The 26,408-nt window shown below is 36.5% G+C and overlaps 2 protein-coding genes across 5 annotated transcripts in view; one reads left to right on the top strand and one right to left on the bottom strand.

Annotated features, from left to right (window-relative positions):
• ITGA4 (integrin subunit alpha 4) overlaps window positions 1-12,261 on the top strand; it is a 40,147-nt gene extending 27,886 nt beyond the window's left edge. The window contains exons 17-28 of the mRNA XM_055811534.1: window positions 238-314; window positions 3,029-3,179; window positions 3,920-4,018; window positions 4,452-4,531; window positions 4,869-4,955; window positions 5,526-5,616; window positions 6,319-6,426; window positions 6,700-6,819; window positions 8,186-8,305; window positions 8,806-8,904; window positions 9,105-9,224; window positions 10,075-12,261. Coding sequence (XP_055667509.1) covers window positions 238-314; window positions 3,029-3,179; window positions 3,920-4,018; window positions 4,452-4,531; window positions 4,869-4,955; window positions 5,526-5,616; window positions 6,319-6,426; window positions 6,700-6,819; window positions 8,186-8,305; window positions 8,806-8,904; window positions 9,105-9,224; window positions 10,075-10,167 — 1,245 coding nt within the window. The 3' untranslated portion in view covers window positions 10,168-12,261. The remainder of the gene's footprint in view (window positions 1-237; window positions 315-3,028; window positions 3,180-3,919; window positions 4,019-4,451; window positions 4,532-4,868; window positions 4,956-5,525; window positions 5,617-6,318; window positions 6,427-6,699; window positions 6,820-8,185; window positions 8,306-8,805; window positions 8,905-9,104; window positions 9,225-10,074) is intronic.
• Window positions 12,262-13,264: 1,003 nt separating this feature from the next.
• CERKL (ceramide kinase like) overlaps window positions 13,265-26,408 on the bottom strand; it is a 57,925-nt gene continuing 44,781 nt past the window's right edge. Inside the window, exons 6-13 of one of the 4 annotated variants that reach the window (XM_055811535.1) lie at window positions 21,854-21,928; window positions 20,263-20,440; window positions 19,923-19,991; window positions 19,571-19,599; window positions 19,378-19,486; window positions 16,297-16,393; window positions 14,906-15,081; window positions 13,265-14,127 (exon numbers count right to left, since the gene is read on the bottom strand). In XM_055811535.1, coding sequence (XP_055667510.1) covers window positions 14,046-14,127; window positions 14,906-15,081; window positions 16,297-16,393; window positions 19,378-19,486; window positions 19,571-19,599; window positions 19,923-19,991; window positions 20,263-20,440; window positions 21,854-21,928 — 815 coding nt within the window. In that variant the 3' untranslated portion in view covers window positions 13,265-14,045. Of the gene's footprint in view, window positions 14,128-14,905; window positions 18,872-19,377; window positions 19,487-19,570; window positions 19,600-19,922; window positions 19,992-20,262; window positions 20,441-21,853; window positions 21,929-26,408 lie in introns of those variants that run through there. The other 3 variants (XM_055811536.1, XR_008748314.1, XM_055811537.1) reach the window with 3 other exon arrangements.

The raw sequence follows: 26,408 nt of genomic DNA, 5'->3' as shown, positions 1-26,408 counted from the left end.
ACCCGCTGGTTTAACTGTGAGAGACTGAACCTGGAAAGCCTCTCCATCGTTATTCTGGGTGCACAGAACATGTTTGGAAAATGGCCTGATTGAATTGTTTTTAGGAGCAAAAGCCATTAGCCAATTCCAGATACTTGGTAACAAGGTGGTAGGTTTCTTTCTTTAGAAATACTTTTACTCACTATAATATGTATGACACACTAAAGTGCTTTCTTTTTTTTTATTTGTCATTTATAGTTTGTTTTTGCAAGATTTTGCTCCCAAGAAAATTGTTCTGCTGACCTGAGAGTTTCTGGAAAAGTTGCTTTTCTGAAGTATGTATAATGTGGCTTTCGTGTTTTGAAAGAGGGTCAATAAAGATTTTATGTAAATTATTCCTTAATCTTTTGTATGTAAAGAACATTAATTTGCAAAAGTAGACTATGGACTCCCTGAGAAAATAGGGGAAGTAAAGCTGTGTTTAGTTAAGAATATTTTGAAATCATAAATCTTCCAGGAAATGTAACAGAAATGTATAGAATTGAACTGTTCTTGCATAATTATAAGACTTAATAGCTCATAAGATGTGCGTTTTTCACAAAAAGGTAAACTTGTATTCTACACTTCATATATAACTGGGCCAAGATACAGTGCACAATGCGTACTCAATGTGTAGATGTAACTACTGTTAAATTGACAAGCTATCAATTATTTCTGCTGCTCTTATGAAGATACTGTTCTTGCACTGTACAAAGAAGATACTTCAGTTTTGTACTGAGATATTGTTATAGTTATTGTTTCAATTATAAAATAATTAGGTGGCTCTTTTTCCTCATTTACTTAAGAATATTACATCTTCAGTTTTATACTGCTGATTGAGACACCAGATGGTTGAGTATTATGTGAGGTTTAGACTTCTTTTCTCTACATGAATTAGCTCGCGTTTTCCACAATTAATTTTGTTTTGTGATTTTTTTCATTTACATCACTAATTTTTTTTGATAATGCCCTTTAGTATGTTTCCATTTTTCCCATTCTTTCCAATTAGGTATCATGTCTAAATCCTGTTATTATGTAAGGTAATTAATGCACTTTCAAAGTATATCAATACAGTTATTATTGTCTTGCAGAATGTGTATTACAGCAAGCAATACTTTGAGATATATTTCTATTTAGCATCATCTTTGGAAAGTTTTAAGCCATGTACCATCATTTCTGTTCAGAATGGATTTTAATTATTCAATTATAAGTTCTATTTTATCATCTCATCTCATCCTTTTCCTTTATTGACTATTATACTTCAAAGCAACAAATCTGGGTTGTTGGTGAGGAAAAAAGAGAAAATGTACCTGTTGTGAATCTCAGCTAGTTAGGTATTTTGTGTGTGACCTGGATTTTCTTGTGTGATTTATCATGTTTAAAGTTGATTCTACTTTGATCAGGATACTAGGTGAACAACCTGAAATGACACCGCAAGATGGTGACAGTCACGTAATGCTGATTAATCACACCCATGTGATCCTGAGCAGAAGCTTTTTCATCTTCATAATTTCAGAATAAGATTAGTCTCTTTCTCCCTCCTTTTAACGCGTGGCCTGTAGCCTGAGTCTTAAGCTTTTTCATTTTCTTAGGCTTGAAGGTTATTTTATCGGAATGGTTGTGAACTTTTTCAGAAGGAAAGACTGTGCAGCATTTCCATTTGTCACATGAGCAATGCAGTTTTGTAAGCAGTTCAGAGCTCTAAGAAAGGAAAACAGATTACAACATACCCGCTTGGCATTAGGTACCAGTAGCAGATTTTCAGTGTAAATAAATAGGCTAAACATCTTGATAGTGTGAAGTATCACCTTAAATTACATTGTGTCCCTAGAATCTCAATTAAAAACTAGTTAGCTGTGAAGCGTTGATTTATTTTGGCTAGACAGATTGCATTTGTTATCCTTGAGCAGCAAAGCAAACACTTTTAGTCTTAAAAGAATGAAATCAAATAGGGGTGTCAATGTGATGCTTTACTTACCGAGTTGTGATTCTTCAGGTACACGCTATCATGTTTTGTTTCAATTGCTTAGGTTTTGGCCTGCTCTGTATATTTCTAGTCTGCATCATGCATTTCTTAATGAAGAATGAAATATGATTACCAGGGAAAAGCTCTACTTCAGCTTTGTTGTAGTCCCAGATGTGCACCTGGTGCTTTTGTGTACTTGTGTGTTAAGCTGGGAGGCATCTTGGTGACAGCATCTTGTTAATGAACTTGCCTTTAATGTGTGTAAGAGGACTGAACGTAAGCATATAACTAGCAAAACAACTTTAAAATTTAACCTGAACTTAATCAGGCTACTGAGATGTTAACATTGTGTTTTTCTTTAATTCGCTTTTGTCTCAGAAACTATCTGCTTATGCAGTACTTTTACCTTCTGTTGCTTTTCTAACTGCCAGCTTCTTTCCCAAAGGTGTTCAGTGACTAATGCTTTGGTTTCAAGCCAGAATATCTGATAAATGTCTATTTCTAGGAAGCCTTTCTGCAAGTCTTAATTAAACTTTAACGTCAAGCTGAAGTTTACTTCTAGCCCCCCGTAGGGTGTCTGTACTTGTAACATGATTATAGAACATCACCCAGATCACCAGACAGGCATGCTCACTTGCCCTCTTTGTGACCCGTTTCATATTAACTCAATCCTATAAGTTTGAGTACAAACAATGAATTTTAAAGTAATGTCTGAACATACTGCAGCAGTAGCACGTTTTTATTCTAGTGTGTACAGGGAAGGACCCATCTTGTAAGAGCCAGAAACAAGACTGCTCTGGTAGCAATTTTCTTGCTCTCTCATTAATAACCTCAGGCCTTAAAAGCACAGTACTGGGGCTGACCATCATATAACTGGTGTAGTACCTTCAGTTACAGGACTGAGTAAAAACTTTCCGAATGATCTCCAGCTGAGCTTTGTCAGAACTGAATGAAATGAACTAATAGAACAGTGCAGGAAATTTTTTCCATACAAGCTGTATATAGAATAACTTTTCACTTACATTATGATAATTATTTTTACAGGCCTTATGATAAGAAAACTTACCTCGCTGTTGGAAGTATGAAGACTGTATTGTTGAACATTTCTCTGCTTAATGCTGGAGATGATGCATATGAAACTGTCCTCCAAATTCAGATCCCCAAAGGTCTTTATTTCATCCGAGTTTTAGAATCGGTAAGAACAAAAAATCTGTCTGAGAATATTCCTTTGATATTTTTATTTTTCAGCCAGATATTTTTCAAATTAAATTAATGGATTTTTGAGTTTCTTTAGATACTGACAACCTACACCACCCACCCCCCAAAAAAGCTGACAGAACTCCACTTTTTAAATTCTCAGACTTCTAGCTACCTGAACCCTGTGCAATTTAATCAATACAGGTAGCTTTAAATCATTTCAATAACAGGAAGTGATGGTAACAACTGGAAAAAAAAAAGTTTTCTAAATTTATTTCAGGATGTTACTGCTACTTCTTGTCTGATGATCATGTTTTTCAGGGATCACAAATATGTCATCGAATCTGCTCTTTTTCAGATACATAACCTTGTGAAGAAGTCACAAATCTAATTGTTCTCTCTTTCCGCCTTCTTAAAATACTGTTATCTGTATAGAATTCCCCTGATGCCTTCCAGAGGCTGGCTTAAAGCTTGAGTGGGTCTGGGTCTGGGTCTGGTGCATGCACCTTAGCTCCACTACTGGCAAACAGAAGATGAATTAACAGTACACAGTAATCGATACAAGGTTATGTTAAAGAAGTCATGAATGATACAGACGTTCCGTGTATTTGCCTCAGTGAAATAACAACACCCAGTGCAGGGAAATATAAATCACCCAATTTCAGAGTGTGCGTGTAATCTGAAATGTCTGAAAAAGCAATTTTATTTTAATCATTAATAATTCGTCCTTTATTTTAGGAAGAAAAACAGATACATTGTGAAGTATTCGATAAAGAAATTCATGCCGTGAAACTTGTGTGCAGTGTTGGTTATTTATATGTAGATCACAAAGCAAAGGTAAGCTCAGTTTCAAGTTCCTGGCTTTAAAACCACCCTAAATATGAGGATTTTCAAGGGGGTGCAGGAAATGTCAGGTTTCAGTATCTCTCCTTTATTCCCAACGAATGTCTTTTATCATGTTGTTAACTGAATCTCTCTGCTACTTTTAAAATTAGTTGCTTAAACACTCTCTGGAATCATTCATTAAGGGGCAACATTGTTTGTATTATGTATCAACTGATTGTGCTTGGCTTCCTAGGCAAGTGAGCTGACTGAGGCCATGAACAGATGTGTTAGGTCAATACAAAGGGAGTAGAAGCCACAAAAATCCAGGATTTTCTTCGTTCAGATTCTTTTAGAGCAGGAAATCCTAAATTATTTTAATAAAATACTTTAGCTGTGTTAAGACACACTATAATTTGATATAAAGAAAATTTTATTTGTTCTACAGCTGGATTTTAGTTTCCTCTTGGATGCAAGCTCATTTACCAGAGCAGAAGATGACCTCAACATCATCATTAATGCTACCTGGTAAAGTATTATAAAAACTGCTCAATGAAAAATACTACTTGCTTTAGAAATCAGAATAGGGAACATGGGAAAGACTCAGCAAAGCACAATTGCAAGAAAGCACATTGGTTGCAAATCTGTAGAGAAAGGGAAATTTAAAAAAAACCAAACAAACAGATAATAGATATTTAAATAATGGGCAAATTTCTGCCTGTAGTTCTTTTTACTGCCTGCCATGCTGTTACCAATAAAATGTTTTAATAAGCTGAAAGGTCTATTTAATATTTGGTTGTAGAAATAGTGCGTAGCATACGATGATGCCTTCAGTACTCATTTTTCTCTCATTGTGTTTTTATAGTAAAAATGAAGATGGGAACATGTTGCTGGATAACATGCTAACTTTAGCTGTACCTCTAAAATATGAGATTGAGTTAAATGCTCATGGGTAAGTCAGCTACTGCTATACCTATGCATCCGTAGAACTCTTGTCCTGTTACTGTTCTAAATTCCCAAAGCTTTTAAGCAGAAGCATGAGGTAGCTGAAAACTCCTGGGAATGAGATGGCACAGCTGTCCTGGAGTCTGACACTAGACTTCTAAGATTTTGTTTCCACTGCTCTGTGTTGAGGCTAGCGACACCTATAGTGCTTTGAGTTTGTGTCTTTACAGACTAGTAACTTTTTAAGAACTGGAATATTTTTTGTAGAAAGATATTTAATAAGAGCACAGCAGGTCCTCAGATCCCTTTCTTAACAATGACCATATTCTGCGTTTGTTGTGGGGCATTCATGGAGCATAGTTTTGGGTGAGGATTTACGACTGTTTCAGATTCATCTGCCCTTTTACAAAGGAAAGAGTACAAAGGCAGAGGACTTCTATTCAGTGTTCCTACATTTACTGAAATGCAAACTTGGGTACTTTCTTAGAACCAATCTTAGGGGAGATGGCATGAAGCAGAAAGTTACGCTAAGGATATGTAGCAATTCTGTTCATTAACAACTTCTAAACCATTGTAGATTTGTATCACCAGCTTCGTTTGTTTATGGAACAAATGAGAAAGATTCACCAGTTACGTGTATGAAGGAGAATATTAACTTCACTTTCCACGTAAGAGTTTTTCTTTGCATACCTTATTATCCTTGTTTGGAAGGTTAATGCTTAGATTTCCAGTGTATCTAACAGCAGTCTGCACAGTCAGTAAGGAAACTTCTTATGAGTACAAGGGCGTGGTGAGCAACTTTTGTGCATTAGTGATGGGAAGTGGCTGTTAATCACACTTTGAACACTTTTTTGGCCTGGACAATCTTCTGCTGAACAGTCAGAGAAAAAGCACAAGCAGGTACCACGAAAGTGGTAGAGCAGTTTTGACTTGCTGCTTCTTCCATTAAGAAACACCTTAAAAGGAATTGTCTTACAATAAGAAAAAGGAACTAGAAGCTCCTTATAAGAGGGACTTGTAGGTATCAGATTTGTCTCCAATGGATTAAAAGCAGAAGTTAGACATCAGTCTCTCCTAGTTCCTTTTGCGTATTCCCCTGGAAGGCAGTCTGTGTGACCTCAGCGTAGTCATCGTAGATTAGCAGTACTTAATTATTTGGTTCAGAGAAGCAAAGGGTTCAATATGCCTACAGAATGAATTAAGGAAAATGTTACAACTCCTAGCAGAATCCACTTTCATGACAGCGTAACAATGCAAGTGCCACCCCATTCTGTGAAGTTTTCTGTACTTACACTTCATATATACATTTTTGTTACTTGAATAGCTACCACGAATTAAACCTTTAAATGTATAACATTCTTCTCCACAAGGTTATAAGTGCAGGACCAAGCATGGCTCCAAATACAAACCTGGAGATAACGATACCCAACGCGTTTCCACCCCGTGACTTCAAATTATTCAACACACTGGATGTCAAGGTAAGTACGGGCTACTTAATATAATTTTATTAGCTGGATGAATTCTGTGAAAAAGAGAAGTAGAGCACAGCGGAACTAGGCACTGTGTGTTCAATTTGTTAGCTACAGCGAAGCAGAGTGAACAAGAACAGAATGATCTTCAGCCCTATGTGTTTTAGAATTCTGAAAGTAAAATTTACATTTCTTTTGAGCTTCTTGCCTTTCAGAAATCTGTATTGTGATTATTATCTGATGTTTAAATTCTAACAGTGATGATGTTATTTTTATTTCCAGACAACAGTTGGACAGTGTTCCTATAATAAATACCCCAGAAACTGTAGTGCAGCAGAAAAAAATGAAAACATATTAAAGGATGTTGTCACTTTCTTTTCAAAGCCTGCTAAGAGACAAATGGTAAGGTCTGTCATTTGGCATCAGTGGGAAATAAATGACTATATGAATGAGCCTTAAGACAACAGTATATCTTATCTAATGAGGTCACCAGAGCATTTGTGGTGGGACCTGTGATAAGTTCATCATAGTCATAAGTGACTTCAGTGACAGAGGTGGGAAGTCAGATGAGAAAGGTGATTAATGGCACGTCACTGAAGTCAGTGGGGTTGACAGTTACCTACGAAGAACAGCCGAAGGGCTGTGTAACTGAATGAGTGGGCAAACAGAATGGCCGATGAAATGCAGTAACAAATCAAAAATGATGCATGCGGGGAGAAAGTCTTAATTTTAATTACGTGAAGTGGGCAGATCAAATATTCATTGCCTTTCCCACATAAAGAAGTGCCATCAAATGTAACTAATAGGAACCAGGTTGAGAAAAATAACGAAAGTAATACTCAGGGGGAAACTTCTTGCTGAAGGATGTTGTGAATGCTAAAAATAAGGGAAGGGAGACTACACAAGTTAATGAGACTGAAAATCACTAAGAATTACATAATATATGGAAATACTTTTTGGCTCAGGAAGTTCTTATTAAAAATATTGGGGGGGGCTGGGAGAGTATCATACGTGCCTGGCTTGTTCAGGCTCGTCCTTCTGTACCTGCTTATGGACCCTGCTTGAGATCAGACACTTGACTATGTAGTCCAAACCAGAACTGCTACCAGAGTGTCACATTTTAGGGGGTTTGTTCTTACAGAAATCTGTGTCCTGAAACTAGTGTTTGATAAAGTACAGTCTTGTTTAATCTTAAGAGAAGCTGGACATTTTTAAATAAGTCAACTTGAGACTTTAAATAAGCATGTTACAAGGAGCATCAGCTAATGATTGAGACAGCCTGCAGTGGAATATCAGATCAGAACTTGGGCATTGCAGTCTTGGACAAAAAATATAATCACGTGCAGGCTTGCTTTTTTGTCTTCTCCACAGCTGAGTGAAACGGTGCTAGCTGTCAGTGTAGAGCGTAAGGATCAGGCAATCATGCTGTTTATACTGGATATCATATAGTCATTTATCATTTTTGATAATAGCTAATTTGAATTAGCAGCGGAAAAGAAAATACAGCCGAATTATGACAATTGTTACTTTTCAGTCTAAAAAATTTTGAATTTTTAAGAAAAATGACCTGTTGTCTTCTATAACAATTAGGTTAGTCCCTTGTACTGTTCCTTTAGCACCTATGGATTGACAGTGATGGAGGACAACCTAGTTCCATCCTGACTTTTCAAGAACAAACATGGATCTTTTTCTGTTACTCAGTTCCCAAGTGTCTTTAAAGATAAGACGATAAAGTTGATAAGTTTTAATCTTTCCCTCCCTTTTATAGTACTGCATGAAAAATGATAGCCTTTGCTTACAAATATATTGCAAGCTTGGAAACATGGAAAGTGGAAAAGAAGCAACCATTCAGCTGCAACTGGAGGCTACTCCTTCACTTTTAGAAATGGTAACACACGCATTTTTCATACTTGAGGGGCATATTTCTAGTATTCTCTGCATATAAATTCTAGGTATTAATATTATTTTTGCAAACAGTATGATTAAATCCAAATCTTTTAGGTGTTATTTTATGTTTTCAATGCTAAGTCTCAAGGTGATACATGAAAAATGAAAACCACTGAAAAATACGTATCTTAAATTATCACTTTATAGTATGTATTGCTTTGCCTCTTCTGGCTGGGTTATGTAGAATTAGGATTTAATTTCAACTCCTAATTGTACTTCTCTAAGAAAAGCAGCGTGGATGTGGACTTAGGTAAAATCCAGCTGGGCTTCATTCCAGCTTCTGGTACTAATTTGTTTTGTGATCAGAAAAAGGCAGCATTGCATCTTTGTGAGATTCTGGTTTTGTGAGCAGCTGCATTACCATTTTTGCTGGGTAGGAATTAATGTGTTGAAGTTATTCTTTAGAAGACGGGATTTAAAAATTTTTAATTTTTTTTTAAGGATGATGCATCAGCATTGAAATTTGAGGTAAAAGCAACAGCCTCACCAGAAAAAAATGCAAAAGTTATTGAACTCCACAAGGACAAGCAAGTTGCATACGTAAGAATTCTTGTAATGAATTTGTGATAAAGTAGAAAAATGCACAGCAATTAAAACTGGAATTCTGTCCATTTCTATAATGCTATATTTATTGCCTGTGTAATTACATAAGAATGTAATTAATTTTCCTAGTTTGTTTTAGTGTCTTTTAGGGGAAAAAAAATAATCTGTTAGCACTGAGCTTGTTTTCTGCTTTCCAGGTCTATTTGGAAGGAGTGCACCACCAAAAGCCGAAGTACCATGTTACTGTACTAATTATTGGAATAGGTTTAATAGTTGGTGTTACCTTGTTTTTGCTTCTTTCATTCCTATTATGGAAGGTAGGTTTTCAGTATTTCTCAGTTGTTCTCAACTCAGGAATTCACAGTGTTGGTGGATCTTTGGCTCTTTTAATGTAGGTTAAAGGATAAATAATATCTTATTATGATCTATCCTTTCTAAAGAAACAGAATTCCTCCTGTAAGTTGTGTTCTTTCAAAATACTTCCTGATTTTCCTCCTTTTTATCTTCTGCATATTCTACATCTTCTGTTACTCAACACCACAAACCCCTTCCCACGTTTTATATGGCATTGCGTGCTTGCAAATGATTTATATAATTCAATGGTATCAAATGGATCATTTTTGTGGGATGATGCTGTCACTTGACACATGATGACTAATAAGTCTGCAACATGGTTTCATCCCAGAATAAAGTGTTTAAGATTTTAAACTGCAACATTAATGCTAAAAAAATCCTGTGCATAAGTAAAAAAGAAAACTATGAAGGATGCAGCTTCTCTGACAAGCAAGTAAGAAATGGTTAATTTCTTTACCTACGTGCAGACTCTATCCATCTACCATTTTTTCCCAGGGAAGTGTAGAAATGAAACATATTTGATAGGAAATTTGTATTACCATTTCACTTTTTAGAAAAATAATGGATTTTGTGGACTGTTAAAGAGTTCACAAGCCCACATGTCCTTACTCCCTGCAGGAGAGTATTAGCCTCTGAAAAAGCAGACTCTTTTTTGATAGATGAGTAATACTTGATTACTTGGTATGATAAAGCAATGGCAAATACCATCACTCGTGAACACCATATATATGTGTTTTATTTTAGTTAACTTCTATGGTTTAGATTTGGCAACAAAGATTTGCTGACAACAGATTCCAAAATCATCTATTTCAGATCGGCTTTTTCAAAAGACAATACAAACCAGTCCCTCAAGACAAGAACAGAAGAGACAGCTGGAGTTTTACAAGTGGGAACAAAGATAACTAAGATGACAAATAAATGTTTGATTTCTAAAGTGAAGAATTTAAGATTCGGGTTAATTCACAGGAGAAACATCAGTGACAACAAAACTGGTCTTGAGCTCACTCACTTACAAAAAACACTTTCATTTCCTTGAACTGTATGGAGGATTATGCCTTAGAGTTCTGTTGTTTTTCTAATATGAAAATGGTAAAACAGTTTGTTTTGAAGTCTCACAGTAATATTTGCAATGCCATATACATATCTAGTTTCAAATAGACAGAAGAACACTAAAGATAAAAGAGAAGACAACTTACCAGAAAGAAGGATTTCTAGGAAGTAATAATGTTTAGCCAGTCCTGGAAAATAAGATCTCAAACACCATTAGCATGAGTTACTCTATTCAAGTTTCAATAATCTTTTGATTAGACATTCAAGAAGAAATCCTCCCTCATCTTGCTTCGTCAGTTTTACAAGGGTAAATTAGGTTAAACCAATAGAAGGACTGTAAGTAGAGCACACGGATGTTGAAAACAGCTATCGGAGGCTCTCTTGAGCTTCTGAAAGTAACCTCATAAGCTTTGGCTTCACAGGCACAGCCACAACACTGCAGAGACTTAGACACCCAGGCAAGCCAGAACCAGGAAGGTCAAAGGTGGATTCAGAGCAGGGAATTCTGTGGGGCAGCCTGGAGGTGCAGCACAGAATCCTCTCCCAGCTGTAGAAAGAGTAATGTATTGAAGATCCTAATTTGTAGTCATCTTTAACATGGTACTTGGTTCTTCCAAGCACAACAGAATTACTTGTTTCATCCTTTCCTCAGATACTGTTACCATGATATTTTGGACCTCGCCAATGAAATATTTCTATGTGGGGGTTTTTTAAAGCAAGTATTTATTTTTATTTATTTGAAGATTTTTCTATAGTACTTAGTGTAGTAGTATCTAGTACTGCCATTCTTCCAGGACCTCAGAAAAAAAAAAAAAGATGACTTCACATGATGACAAAACAGAGAAACACATACCCAAAAGACTCCAACTGCCAACCTTATTGGGCCAAATTTTATCTTTAGCTGTGCCACCCTTTGCCTGAAGGCAGTTAAGAAGGATGTCACTTGGAGAGCTAGCTTGGGTTCTTGTGAAGCTGTCAGCTAAATGCCATCCCAGCAGGCATCCTCAGAAGCCACTCAGCAGAAAGGCAAGTGACTGAATAGAAACATGGTTCAAACCACTGCTCTGCTACTACGGGAAGTTTCTTCAGCTAGGTAAGTTTGCACTGCCACCTAGCTTTGGTGAAATAGTACAATCCAGGGAAAAAAAGTTCATTTGCTCCCCGGTACAACTGGAGAATGTACAACTTCTTCGATAACTGAATTTATTGCAACAGCAGCGTGCGATATGGCCTTTCCTGCCGTGCCTTTGATGTCTTTCTGAACTGCAAGGAGAAATGAATGTAATACATATGTATGTTTTGAAGCTGCACCATCATATGGGAATTAGCCCGAGACTCAAAAGCGATACAGAGTGCCTTCAACAAGCATTTTGGCTAATAGTATTTGGTGCCATAAAAGCCACTTTGTCCACAGATTCTAAAGGTGGTGGGGGACCACTTCTTAATTCCCTTTCACTTCATTTTATGCCAAAGACATGGATCACTAAAGCAAATTTTCTCTCTAAAATCTTCTGCAGTGTAAGGACAAATGAATATGCATATATTTGGAAAAATAAAAGTATGTGAAGAATGAAATATTTTCTTGCAAGTCTATGAAAATATACACAAAATGCTTATCTTCCAAAGGGCTTTAGTGAATTTTTGCACTTTAACCAAAATATCTCTGATGTTACAGCATATTGTGAAAAACGTGCCTCAAATACTGGAAGAAGCATTAATATTCTTTTTAGTTCAAACAATGCAAAAAAGTGAAACTAAAGCATTTTTTTTATCTTTGAAATAGTTTATGTAAGTCAGTACATATGATAATGTTGGCCTGGATATTGTATACTTCCTATTCAGATTTCATTATTGACAAAAAATGAATGTACAATGTTCTGATGGTGGCAAAGTTATAAAGTATCACTCAATTTCATTTTATTAAAAAGAACCCCAAGTTAAGCACATGAATGCCGTTTCTTCTGCAAGTTCTATTCTGTTAATTTTCAGTTACGTAATAATAGTTAAATCTAAATGTAGCTGAAGTTTCCTTCTGGGACAGCTTTAGGAAGTTTAGTTTGAATTGTCTTAATGTTAAAAAATATCTGATGTGATTTACTGTCAGTTACAGTAGTTTAGCTGGAGACTACTCACTGTGACTCAGACAACGGTACGAAATGAGGTTCCAGCCAGACACGAGGAAACCAGTTTTCCTCATGAGGACAGCCCAGTGTCGGAGCAGGGGGTGCAGAGAGCCCACGTCATCTCCATCCTTGCAGTTTTCCGGGCTGGACTGGGTGAAGCTCTGAGCGACCAGATGTGACCTTGCAGACAGACCCCACTCGGAGCAGGAGCTTGGGCTGGAGCCCCGCCAGGGCCCCGTCCAGCCTGGAGGCAGCTGTGTCTCTCATCCTACTCTGCAGCCACCAGTTTCGGTGCAAAGAGCAGGACTAGCTCTAAGGTTTCTATAATGGCCTATGAAAGAGGCAATTTGATTGTGAATTTGGCCTTTACTACCGGCCAGGTTTGTCCTCAGAAACTGCATGAGATCTCCAAAAAGTAACGACTTGTTCTTAGGAGACAAATAATCATCTTCAGTACTACTTTCTCTTGCGTATTTATCACAGGTAAGAATTTTTCACAAGTAGTACTTGAGATCAAATAAAATATAGCAGTTCTTGATCCCATGTAAAGGCTTAGGTCCTTGATTTGACAAAATCTTAAAAGGACTGGATTTCACATTATACTTGACTGCTCGCTAAAGAAAGCAAGCAACTCATTCTAGCCACGAGACAAAGCAGCTTTCATACCATTATTTGTCAGCCACCTTCTGAACAATTCCTAGACAAGTGACCAGGAAAATTTTCATTACCCCCATGGTCCTGTATCTGGACAAACTTGTCAGTCTGCTGCTTTTCATCACCTCAGAGAAAGCCAGTTCCCAGAAAGAACATAGTCTTAATTTACTGTCAAATAATGGTTTTAAATATTTAATAAAGTAGGGGGGGGGAATCAAAACACTCATAAAAATTATGTTTGTGCTCTATGAGGAAGTTACAAAAATTTAAGTCAAGTTATTTATCATAACTTTATTCTCAGCAACAAGAAAAACTATGCTGAATATCATTTCAGTTCTAGGATAGATAAAATATTTTAAAATACTTACTTTGTACAAAGAGTAGTCTTTAAATTACATTCCTACAAAGAAAAGCTGTGTAAGATCAGCATATTGTTTTGTATTACCATTTGACTAGCAACAATTTGAAAGCCCATACATTAAGGCAACATTTAAAATGCTAATTAGAAATGGAAGTATTTGGATTAAAAAAATAGATCTATGTTTTGGTACCATACCTCCACTCACCAGCTCTATTTGACCTGAGTTACCTGACATGGATAGCAGCCGCAGACTTAAAAGTATCTCATACTATATATTGCAAATGCTAGAATAATTTTAAAGAAAAAAAAATACATATATTCTTCTATTCTGATGGACACTTCTAAACCCCCGAATTTGTAAGACAGCAACATAAACAATTTTCATTTTTTCTTGTTAAGCCTAACAGTTTCTTTACAGTCAAATACAACCTGATAAAAATATGTAATTTAATAAAAAATTAAGCCCAGAAATATCACAAACATCCCAGTTAAGCTTCTGCTACAGCTGGATTCAGTGAGTAAAAGACTGGGCTGTGAAAGCTGTCCATAGAGGTGAGAAAAGGGTTCTTTAATACAGAATTTGCAGCATGTCCCTTCTATATGCAATTGCATGTTGCCTGGGAACTCTCCAGGTCATCAGTGTTCACTCCATAGAGATCAATAAGTTGAGGATGCACCCTGTGAAGTGAGGAAGTAAAACTTCATCAGTTTATTTAACTCTTGCAATGGGTGTGCCACTTTTTGAGGTTGGGGGGGGGAGAACAAATATGTATGAACTGCTATATGGAATACAATCAGGTGAATTACATTTTGACAATTCCTATAGGGTCATCTTTAGAAGTATGTATCCTATAACATGATCTGCCTTTCATTTTACATTTACCAGACTCTTACTGTGAGCCCTGTGCCTTCAACTATCCCTGTATGCATTGCAGAAGAATGAGCCGCCACCCATTTAATTCCACTGATAATCCTCCTATTTCCCAATGTACCCATAGTCTCTTTCTCAGAGCCTAGATAAAGAGACTATTCTCAAGCAACATGTCATTGTTCAATTGTGGAAAACTTAATGTTTTATTAACCTTACACACTGCTTTCCAAGCAGGAATCCTTATCCCAGAAGGAGATCCTCCCAGGAGTCACAGACCTTTCTATACATCTGTTCTCCTCTTAAAAGACAGAAAGGTAAACTAACAGGCAGAGAGAAGAGAAGAACTGGAGCTGGAAGCTGATGAAGCCCCAGAATGGAAAGGCCACATGGGTCATAACAACCCTTCCCACAGCTTGGCACAAGGCACCAGGGCCTGGCTGCACAGCGCACAGCAGCGCTGTTCCTGCAGCACTTACAACACCCGGTTTTGGTGACATCTCTATTATGTACAGGTGGAATACATTTAAGATTGCAGTACTAATCTGTTACAGGTATACAGTCCATAAATACAATACTTAGCCTTACCGAACGTGAACTTCTGATGCTTCTTTCATTAAGTCTCCATCTATATTCCAAGGGTAATTTCCTTCTGCAGAAGCAGCATTCAAATAGGTATTTTCTTTGGCATCAAGCCCACTTTTAAGCCTTGGTTGTACTTTTACTTCTTGAACCGTGTAGGTCTCAACAAAGGGAAAATTGAACTAAACCAAACACAGGCATGTATTAAATGAAGATGAAAGATACAGGTGGTAGCTTAGCAACGGACGGGATTACTTGAAAGCTTGCCTTTTTTTTGTCTTAAGTAAATGGGAACACTTAACTCAAGCTTTGACCACATGAGGCATAATATATTCCAGCTAGCATTTATAGATTAACATGCTATTTTTATCTTAAATAGTCCTTCAGAAAGAAGGGTAGTTTTCCATTTGCGTTCCCGTTATCGGACTTGCCCAATATACAGGTGAGGTGGTATATTTTGCACAGACCAAAATGGCACATGCTTGCAGAATATGTGAAAGTCCAAATGGATTTTTCCTGCGCTCTGTTCATCATTACCACTAATCCTGTCCTAAACAAGGCTAGTTAGAATTCTAGTAAATGGTCATCTTGAGTTTAAAGGAGGGTCCACATCCACTTGTCTAATTTCTAGTTACAAAAGCAGAGAGAAAAGCAAAGCCTCCCTCCAAAAGCCTGACTGGAAAGCGTAAACTATTTCCTAAATGCAGCTGTTAGTACTGTCACATGGAATTGTCATCCACCTCTCCCCCAAACTCCCTGACTGTTGATGAATTCAAACCTAAGCCTTCTTGTAAAAGGGATAATCCCGAAACATTTGAATGAGTACCAGTGTGCTTAGGCTACGCATCAGGTCTCTAGGACAGCAATAAGGCACTGTGTTTGGATGTTTCATTTCTTTCTTCAAAGACAGAATAATGACCACAATTTTGAAATGCCGTTCTGCAAACATTCATTAACTACATGGAATGCATACCTGCGAAAAACCAGTGGTCATGATCCACTGCTGCCAGCACAGCACACAGTGATTGCTGAAATTATGAACTTTACCTATTTCTGACAGAGCTGCATGATGCCCCCCGAGGCTGCGTTCTGGATCTCTGTACTACACAAAATTTACACACAGTGTGCATTTCCTTTATTATGGTGAAAGGGGTTTTACACCCGTAAAATTATGGTACAACACAAATACAATTTAAACCACAACAGATGGGCTGAAATAGGCTAATCGGTATTAGTCTAGTGATTTAAAAAAAAAAAAAATCAGATAAAAAGGGGGCTAATGTATTCTGACAGGAAGCTAAGTCTCCTTATGAGGATGCTAACATTAACTCTTGCAGCATGTCTGCCTTCACAATTAACTGTTCTTTTTATAATCACCAGAAAGAAATTAACAGTACCTGATTTTTTACGCTGGCATATCTTTTCAGATGTTTTATAAACTCTGTTCGAGAAGTATTTTGTACAACAATAAGAGCCATGCTTCCATTATTCAACCTGAAAAGCAGACCAATTTAGTTGCCAAAAGAAAATCAATTAATCTGTAAATTTAACAGGCTCTTTAATAGTCTAAATCAAAACAAAAAACTAGCAAGAGTAAATTAATAAAATAGTCCTAATGTTTTTTAAGTCTTTTTGCCAACACCCCGTAGATCAATATAAAGTATGAAACTGAATTTATTTAGCATCGATATGTTTATAACTACACTGTAATAATAAAATTTTACTCTCTTATCAATATCCATAATTTATTGAACATAATACACACAATTTAAAAAAAAACCCAACACCTGCTTTTGTACTTAACAGATGTTTTTTAAACATTGGGGATCCCATATTTATCTTTGCACTTTTCTCTCCAGCAAAGTATAATGGTAGCCATAAATGTGGTGAGGCAGAGCTTTACCCAGAAACCATCCCCATGACGCCTGCAAGCACATCCCCACCGTACAACCCAGCACAGACAGGTCCGCCCAACTCCTCCCATCAACACACTGCCCCAACAAAGGCCCTGATCTTCAACTATGCTATGATTCAAACTCTCTCAGCAGTTCTCAGTACAGTTGTACTTAAGCATTTCACAAAGCACATAAAAGTTAAAAGAGAAGGGAATTTTGTACAAGATAAAACAGTCATATACTAAAGATTAATCAAGACCCTGCAGTGCCAATATTAGTGGCCCTAGGTATCCAGTTGCCATTGGTACTTTAATATCTTTGAGAACTTGGGTCAGACAATGAGCTAGTATCAGTTCACAGGTTCCTTAATGGAACTGTAGCTTGTCACAGAAGCTAAGAACGTGAATCTCAATGCAATCATGCCCGAGTCCCCTTTAAGTTATAGGGGCAAATCAACATTCAACAGGAGTATCTGATGAACGTGACAATCACTGCTGAGATTGTATTCTGTACAGAGATGTTGTATTTCATATCTTCTGACTATATATGCATATACACATGTATTTATTTATTCAGCATGTATGCTTGGAAAATGTGTTAAGAATGTTTTTTTTAAAAAAAATACTTCCAGCCTACCACCACCGATCTCTCCCCACTAATAGTTCTCTAACTGCATCAGGAATGTTCTCAGGCTATGATACAGCACAATATAGAAAGATAATTTTTACATAACCATGAAACAAGCCACCTGGCATAGCATTATTTTGCTGATTTAGAAAACAGTGATGGTAAAATTGAAAAATTTGCCTCTTTATTGTATTTGCTGCGAAAAAAAGGGCACAGCAGGCTACTGGACAATGCATTTGGCAATACAGCCTTTTATCTTTAGAGATGACTAAAAATTTTCATTAACTCTCTTGAAAATCCAATCTTCTGAGAAGGGCATCACTTATGCTGTGAGAAACAAACGTCCCACATGGCTCACACAGCACAGACAGTTAAACATGCCTTAGCAGGTTTCTGTGAGTTTAGACTAGTATAACTAGAGTTACAGGCACCACTCAAAGCTTTCATTCCACTTCAAACATCTACACATGGCGCAAAACTCTTGAGGAACATAGGACAGAGTGAAGAAGCATCGATGACTTTAGCTGTTAAGACCATAATGGGTCTTGAGTATCTAGCAATTAGTGCAACTTTTATGTTTCCCATGTTGAAAAGCCTTACAGTCAAGATGCTATTTGCTATGGGAAATGAAGCACCTGTCTGAAGAGCCTACTCTTCCTACCCTGCTGGCTGCCTGCACTCCTAAGATTGTTTTTAAAAAGAAAGGAGGGGAAAAAAAGGATGTCCTTATATGAAAGGATAGGAGGATCCACTGAGCAAACTACACTGTGAGATAAACAGGCTCCTTCAAACCTACAGTAACTGCATGGAGTTGTCATAAAATTCCCTGTCGCTAAGAAACAGGTGCCAGAACAGATGAAAAGAGAAAGCAAAGCTAAAAAATAATAATTTCTTCAATTCTTGTCAGAATTTTTCTACTGACTGATATATAACACAGTAAATACTGAACAAAGTTCCTAAGAGGGGACAGCATCAGGGCACTATCTGGACGTATATGAGGCTTAGCAGGACCTCTGTAGTAAAGAAACCTTCTCATACATACACATACAGCTCAATAAGTTTCATCAAAAACACTGGTTTCTATGTTGTTTCCAAGAGATCAGCCAGTAATTTTGAAGAAATATACCTGATCAATTCAAAGGCGCATCTATTTTCGCCTAATGATAATCAAATGAAACAAAAAAAGACTCATTCCATAAACTTCCCTGAGTGGTGGTGGTGGTTACTTTTTTAACAGACAACAACAATCACAAACACACACACATATATATACACGAGTTGCTAGTCTGTTTAATTGTCAACTGGATACATCAAGTACAAATATTTATCACCTGGTAACTGTTTTGATCACCACAAAGCATGCTTTTGACAATGAGCTAAAGACAAAATGAGTCAGTGTCAACAACCAGATTACATACTCATTTGTCTCCCAAAACCCTACATGTAGAAGCTGCATTTCCCAAGAACAGGGGCAGGGGGGGTGGGGGAAAGAAAGAAAGAAAAAAGAAAAAAAGAAGAGACAGAAAAAAGTGTAAATTTCAGTTCTTCATCACAAAAGATTCATACTTCATTTTTGCTGGCTGTAAAGCAGAAGACAAGGGGCACCTTTATATTTGAAAAAAATAAAATGAAATCCACAAACGAAGTTTCTACATATAGTCAAATCCTATGACAGATGACTGCTCAATGACTACTACTTAAGTCAGACTTGCCAACTAATTTAATCACAGCAATTATCCACTCATTATTCTAGTTAGACTGCTTGACCTTATTTGCCTGATCCAAAAACTGATTATAATTCCTGGGATTATCAAGTCTGCTGCAGTCCATGCTCCCTCCCCCATTCCAGAGGAACTAGACTACCTAAACATAGGCTCATATTCTCGGAAAAGCCAAGGTCTTAAGGTAAGATGTCAGAATTTATAGACATGACTAATTCTCTAAACCCCTACTGACCTCGTATTAGGTGCCAAGCCTCTTGGTGCCATTGAACACAGACAAGGGATTGCCATAATGCTCACATTCAGGAAGTGACCCTGAATTTGGTGCCATTGATCCTTGCTACCTAAATATAACAGAGTCATTTTATATTACTCCAGTTTAGCCAGCCACGGTTTGCTTTTAAATAATCATAAAAGTAAAAACTCACCATTTTTTTTTATTTTCTCTTTCTTCTTTCTAAAAGGATGGAAACGTAGGTAAAACAATTTAAAGTCATTATAGCACATTTAAACAACATCTACTTTAGAAAAAAGTAAGATGATAATAGAACTGAATAAACCAATAATACCGAGTGGAAGAGTGCTTTAGAACAAATCCTATATAGTCTGTAGGGAATACTTTACAAAGTGTACAAATTTGCAGTTGTGAAAAAAAATATATATTTTTAGGATTGTTTTACCTGATGATCAAATCTGAATAAAATTAAAGATTTGTACAATTTTATCTTCAAAGACACGTATTTTTGTAGCTTTCTAATTGTTTGACTCAGTTCTACTTACCTGTCATTCTCATGAGAGTCTTCCTGTGGAATTTGCAGAGGTAGAAATGATAATTCACATTCCTCTGGCCTAGAAAAGTACTGATATTTACTACCATGTAAACCAATACTCTGACTACTAGACAGACTTTTATCCAAGTTAAGATGATTTTAAGGAGATACTGAACATACAGAGTTTATCTCCTTTTTAACTTGTAAGAGTAATATACATCACAGCTGGTTAAATCTGTCTGCAATGAAGATAGCTAAACTACTGCTATCTACAATTTTACTGCATTAATCATCGCATTTTCCTCAAGAACAAGAGAAATACTAGAAAAATATAACAGCTCATGGCATACTTGAGATCTGCTAGTGTTTTGATGAAAGCAAAATCCTTCCGCTGACTGGAGGGCATCCAACGATGTTTTTCAGCCAAAGCTAGAGTCCTTGCACCAAAACCAAACATGGCTGAGAACCCAAACCGCAACAGCTTGCTTGGAGTACTGAACGTACAGACATCTACTGGTTGAATATGTCCTAAAATTTCAAAGATGAAGATCAGAAATTACCAATAACATCTGTATTTCAAACAGAATACAACTCGCCATTTCTGTTTCACCTAATTTGGCTGCAGGAAAAAACTCCAGACCATTTGCTCTTTAGGAAGTCAAGTTTTACTAACAGAAACCAGAATCAATCTAGATTTAATTAAGACTCTATAAAAGTAGTCATTTCAGAGAACAAGATTCAGATGCTTCAAAATGTTAAAAAAGTTATGGTGAAAATGCAGCTACTTGAGACTGCAAAGGGTCTGACAATTTTATTCAGATATTCAGCAATTAGTATCGAAGAAAATGTAATATTGCTACATAAATATTTGTAACCATTTCACCAAATATTTGTAATGACTGAACATTGTACTGGAGGAGATAAGAGAACGCCTAAATATAGGTTTTAAATGTATTTATGTTTACAGTTATAGAATTTAGGCATCTAATTCTGTTCAAGATAGGGTACATAATTTTTTTTTCTGAACACCACTTGGGTGGTTTCCATTGGATTGTCTCTGATTAAAAGAGACATTTTTAGATTTTGCCTGTAAAGGCTTGTGTGTTACTGCCTAAGAAATAGAGCAAAGGCTCTTCCACTGCTGACTGCAAGATCTAGAAAATTACTCTCTTTTTTCAGCTGGGGGGGGGGGGGTGTCCTAAAGAAAAACTGCTTTGAGAGGAATATTAACACTGCTTGACTAAGTATTTGCCATTTCCTAAGACCTGAAAATAAGGTTTGCACTACAACCTAGTTTTTCCTTTTAGCCTAATCACATTTTCACATTCAAAAACGTATGCAGATCAAATGGGAAGTGATACAGTTTTTTCTACTAATAAAGCTTTCCTATAGAAACTGTTAGTATTTAAAAGAAACGCACACAGAGCTAGAAAGACAATTATACTTTCTCAGAAATACAACAGTACTTTCCTGTAAAGTCCAATCCTAACCACTTCCTCAAGCTGAAAGTATTGTGTATTTTCCTGTTGTCTTCAGCAGGTACATCAAATTAAAATAATCAAGTGACTATGCAACCAATCATTGCAAGATAACACACACAGAGTAACACTATTCACATTATCAAGTCTAGAAAAGGTTACTTTCTGCATTTAAAGACCATCAGTAATAGGGCATGAATGCCAAAATCAGACATTACTCCATCACAGATTGTAGTTACCAGAAAATGAGTTCCACAAGCTTTGCTACTGAACTATACTCAAAGATTCATAACCTTTCCAGTACAGTATAAATCAGGATAGAATAATCTGGGTTTAAAAGTCTTATAATACATTTTACAGTGATATAGCGTAATGTTATGCCTTTATTAAACAACTGGTTATGGCAAATTTCTAAATGCTACTTTATTATTTAAAATCTGATAATGTGTGTAAAAATATTTACCCATTACAATGTGCAAAGCTGCAGTCACCGCATGCTTAATACCACAGAGAGTATGGGCCAAAATATTAGTAGTACCTGTAAAAGTGAACACAAACTGTTTTAAAAATAAGAGATACAGAATAACAAGAAAAAATATAAAACATTTTGAATGAAGAAACTGAGACATTTACATTTGAAAAAAAAAAAAAAGAAAGCCTCCACACAATCTGTTACTTAATCTTGGTAACAGAGAAATGTAGAATAGTACAAATTAAAACCATTAAAACTTCCAGAGGTCTGTAAAATCTTCACATCTCTGTAAATTCATTCATAATGCCATAAAAATGGGGGGGGGGGGTGGTGTCTGGATGTGTGTGTGTGTGGAAATGGGGGAGGGAGTGCTTTGCAAAAATTGCCTTTTTTTCTTGAACCATCTCTTTCAAAATCAGTTCTATACCTCTGGGCTGTAATGAGGAACTGTACTAGAATCAGATTATCTAGTAAGGTCTATTTGGGGAATATTCTTCAGCTGGAAAAACAGTATAATACCCAGCCAGTTTAAACCTGTGCATCTCCCAGACAGAATTCTGCTGGATCTAGTCTAAGATAGCTGCTGTGCCTCTTGCAGGCTACATTTTACATTCTCAGAAGCAACAGTGAATAAAATTAATTAGTGCACATGAGCTTTACATGTCAGAACACATTAATGACTGAAGAACAGAGAGAACGTAGAATTTGACGTGTGCCTGACAAATTGTTGGCTTGCATTCAGTGTATTAAAACTGACCCATCTAACTTGTCTTTGTCACTGCCGGGACGTTGGCAGCCCAGTTGTACTACTAGCCACTGGGTAAAAGAGAGTAATATATTCTGAAACAAGGGAATGAGCAGTAATCAGCTGGTAAATAAGAAAAAAAAGGCAATAACCAGCAATGTCAGTGTGGCATTGGAAGAGAGTGGAAAACATGCTATCAGTTTGTAAAAGAAAGCAACATGGTTCTGGAGGTCTGTAAGAAACATGGATATATATGTAAATTTTGCCCTTCTGCTTTAATGTATAGGACATAAAAATAAATTGGTGTTTAAAAGTCAGCTGATACACAGTATTTTAAAACCCTTGCAAGGAACAGTTGTGTCTTTTCTAAACGGGTATAGTTTTAAAAGAATTTCAAATTGATTTTTCTTGTTGATCACGTCTCTGGTGTTAATTAGCCAAGCAGCAGAGCCACAGGATTCACTTCTGCAGAAATAAAGAACCAGGGCCTGCCACTAAGCAGGCAAAATATTGAGCTGCTTCATATAGCTGATTAAGGGATGAATAATTCAGTAACAGACTAATTAAAATAACAAAAATTACAAAAGAACAATGTAAAACCTAACATTCCATAAAGGAATTAGTTCACTTAGATTTTCAAATAATTTTCTTGGTGTTTGAATTATTTAATATGTTACAACAGCAATAGACAATTCTGGATGTTAAATTTGCCTTAAGTTTTATGGAAGCATTTAAACTTGTCTTTCAAAAGTGGGGGAGAGAAGAGAGGAAAGGGAAAGGCTATAACATTCCAAACAAGAGGCACTCAGTATTTAAATAATCACTTTAAAAGCATCAAGTACAAGACTAAAAAATTATGTTAATCCCAAAACTCCGCAGACTTTGATGTCACATTATTATACCTAAATTTGGAAAGACTGATGCACATAATTACAAAGCTCTAAAGGCATCCTGGCATTCCAATTCAGGAGTATATTCTTCAGGGTTTTTTTCCCAATATTTTCTCTGAAAAAGAATTTATAAAATAACCGGGAATTGTATCTCAGTATCTCACAGAGCACCTTAGTCTCTGAAAGTAATTCAGACTATTCAGATCCTCATAGAAAACCTTCGTAACATCATAGGGGAGCTCTGAGTAAGGCTCTCAGGGTTCCTACTACGTGAAGGAAATAAGTGAGGTCCATCTATTAAGGTAACAGATATAAAACATCCTTTGAATGTTACATCTCCAGTGGTACATGTATGTACAGTTCTATTCTATATTCAAAAAGACACGTAGTTGCCTTCACATTTTTCTCATAATTTTGTAGGTGACTATACTATTAATTTCATTCTCCTTTTCCTAAAATAACTAATGTTTAAATAAATAAAAAAAAAGGGATTATGAAGTACTTTGAAAGAAGAATGAACTGACAGCTTGAAAAGCTAAATGCAAGTCTTCATTTTTTTTTTCCCAAAAAATGAAAGTGTCTCTACTTACACTAACAGGAAGTCTAGTTTATTAAGAATATTACAATTTCAATCATTTATATCCAACAATTTCTATCCAACAACTCAACTAGAAGTAATTTGAACTTTCCTTTCTGTACAATACCCATAAAAAAGGCATAACTGTAGCTCTAGATAGCATTTACTATGCAAAATAGTGAGTTTTTCAATTCAGTGAATATAAAATACAGTTCTATAAGAAAAATCCTGGGGAAAAAAAAAAACAAAACTTTGACCTAAAAAGCAATTCTTCACAGAATAATACAAATATATGCCTAATACCATTTCATGTTTGAATAACTCATGAGATCCAACCTCTATATCCAACTAATTCTGCTTAGCCAGTGGTGAAGCTAGCTAAAGTAGCAGCTAAAAATACTCTAATTTTTCCTTTGATCAAATTTTTACATGTTTTTACAATTTTTACACTGAAGATCAGGCTAATAAGAGAGCACAAGGTGGAATATACTTCTGAAGATCAGGCTTGGTACGTCTTAAAACTGGGATTCCTCCTTTAACTAAGAGTAATTTTCCAATACAGATGGCAGCCAGATAACAATTGACCACAGCTGAAGTCAATACCAAGCTTCATACTGACTTTAATAAGAGTTAAATCTCATTCTTACTAAACAGGATAGGCACAAGTAATTGCATCCTTCTCTTAAATCTCCGGAGCTCATTAACATTTGCAGCAGTAAACAAGACAAAACCCCACCCTTCAATGACTCTGGGGAATATAAAGTTCGGTATGTGTTCAAAAGCCAAGTACCACATCCACCCTTCCACAAGTTAAAGATCTAGACCAAGCGCAGTTTTGCAGTTGCAAGTACCATCACCCTCTTAATACATCAAAATACAGTATTTTGATCCAAGTAATGACTGAATAATGTGTCTCATTAGCTGGGTCCTATACAAGCAGGCCAGCACACCAAAAAAGCTTATAACAATAAAGTTCTCATACAAAAACTGTAATACAAGCTAAATGGTGATTCAATAATAATGGTTTTAATGCCAGTATTCATCTTCCCAAGCCATCTTTTCCTCCCCTATGTAAGCTTGGAATACTATTTAGCAATAACAAGATGGTTCCCCTGAACACTATCATATTACTTCAGAGACTAATAACCCTCTTTGATGCTTATGTATGCGCTTGCACCCCTCGCAGATTACGAACAGTCACATTTTTAGATCTCGCTCCAACTACTCGATTTACTGTAAAAAGGTTTCACCCAAACAACTCCAGCATCTCTGTCACCAGCACTTTTTTTAACAGAAATGAAGATTTTATTAGTCCAAAATTATAGTTCTGTTCAAAATATTAACCCATTTTCCTGACATAACAACCGACTTCCTCCAACCTCCTTCCTATGAAGCGTGCAAAAGCATCACAGTAAGGACAAAGTATCTGCAGGTCATGTAAAGCATGACTGATGAAGGTACCAAACAGAAATTGTAGAGAAAAAAACCTGTCCTTGGAAGTGCAAGCACTTCTGCAGTACAATTAACTTAATTAACCAGACAACATGAATATTCATAAGGCTGTTAATGTCTCCCACATCCAAACAGATAAATGTGATGTAATGACTTCCTAGTCAAGCATAGCTAAAATTCTGATGAAAGCTGCACCAACATTTTGGTTCTTTGCCTGAAACATCACAGAAATTAACAATCCCTCAGTAATATTTTATTTTCTGAATTAATTGGCAATCGTGAATTTATTTAAATGAACCATTTAGTACCAAAAGGTTCACAGCTATCAGATAGAGATTGTCTCTTGTTCTGTAACCACTGGATAGCTTTTTTTTTAATGTCCTTCCAGGTCCCCCTCCCCTTTCTCCCATTCCCCCTCCGTACAGTTCCTTAGCAGTAGTTCCCATAGCAACAAACACTCTTGCTAATGGCCAGCAGTACGACTGCAGGCTTCCCCACATCTCATCCATTTGATTTGGACCACAACAAGGCAGCTCAGTAGAGTATTTTAGCAAAAACACACTCCCCTCTGGACCTTCCTCTTCAGGAGGTAAACTGTTTAAAGAGCAGCTCCTTCCTGTCAAGCCGGCTGAAACTTCAAAATGCTGTCTTAACTACTTACAAGAGAGGCTAAAACCAGATTTTAAGCCACTCAGATAATGCTATCCCGTAAAACGGTTTCTATTTTTACTCAGCTGGAAAAACCTAACAATTTGGTACAATGGATTTCTGGGGGGCGGGCGGAATTACTTGACTATTGAGTCTCATCTTCTCCATGTACACAAGTATCGTACTTACCTGCTTCCTAACTGACTACTTTTTGGAATATCAGTAATATGGAAA

Source organism: Falco peregrinus, chromosome 8, assembly GCF_023634155.1.
Source record: "Falco peregrinus isolate bFalPer1 chromosome 8, bFalPer1.pri, whole genome shotgun sequence".
Classification (NCBI taxonomy): Eukaryota; Metazoa; Chordata; class Aves; order Falconiformes; family Falconidae; genus Falco; species Falco peregrinus.
This window is presented reverse-complemented; position numbering and strand designations above follow the sequence as displayed.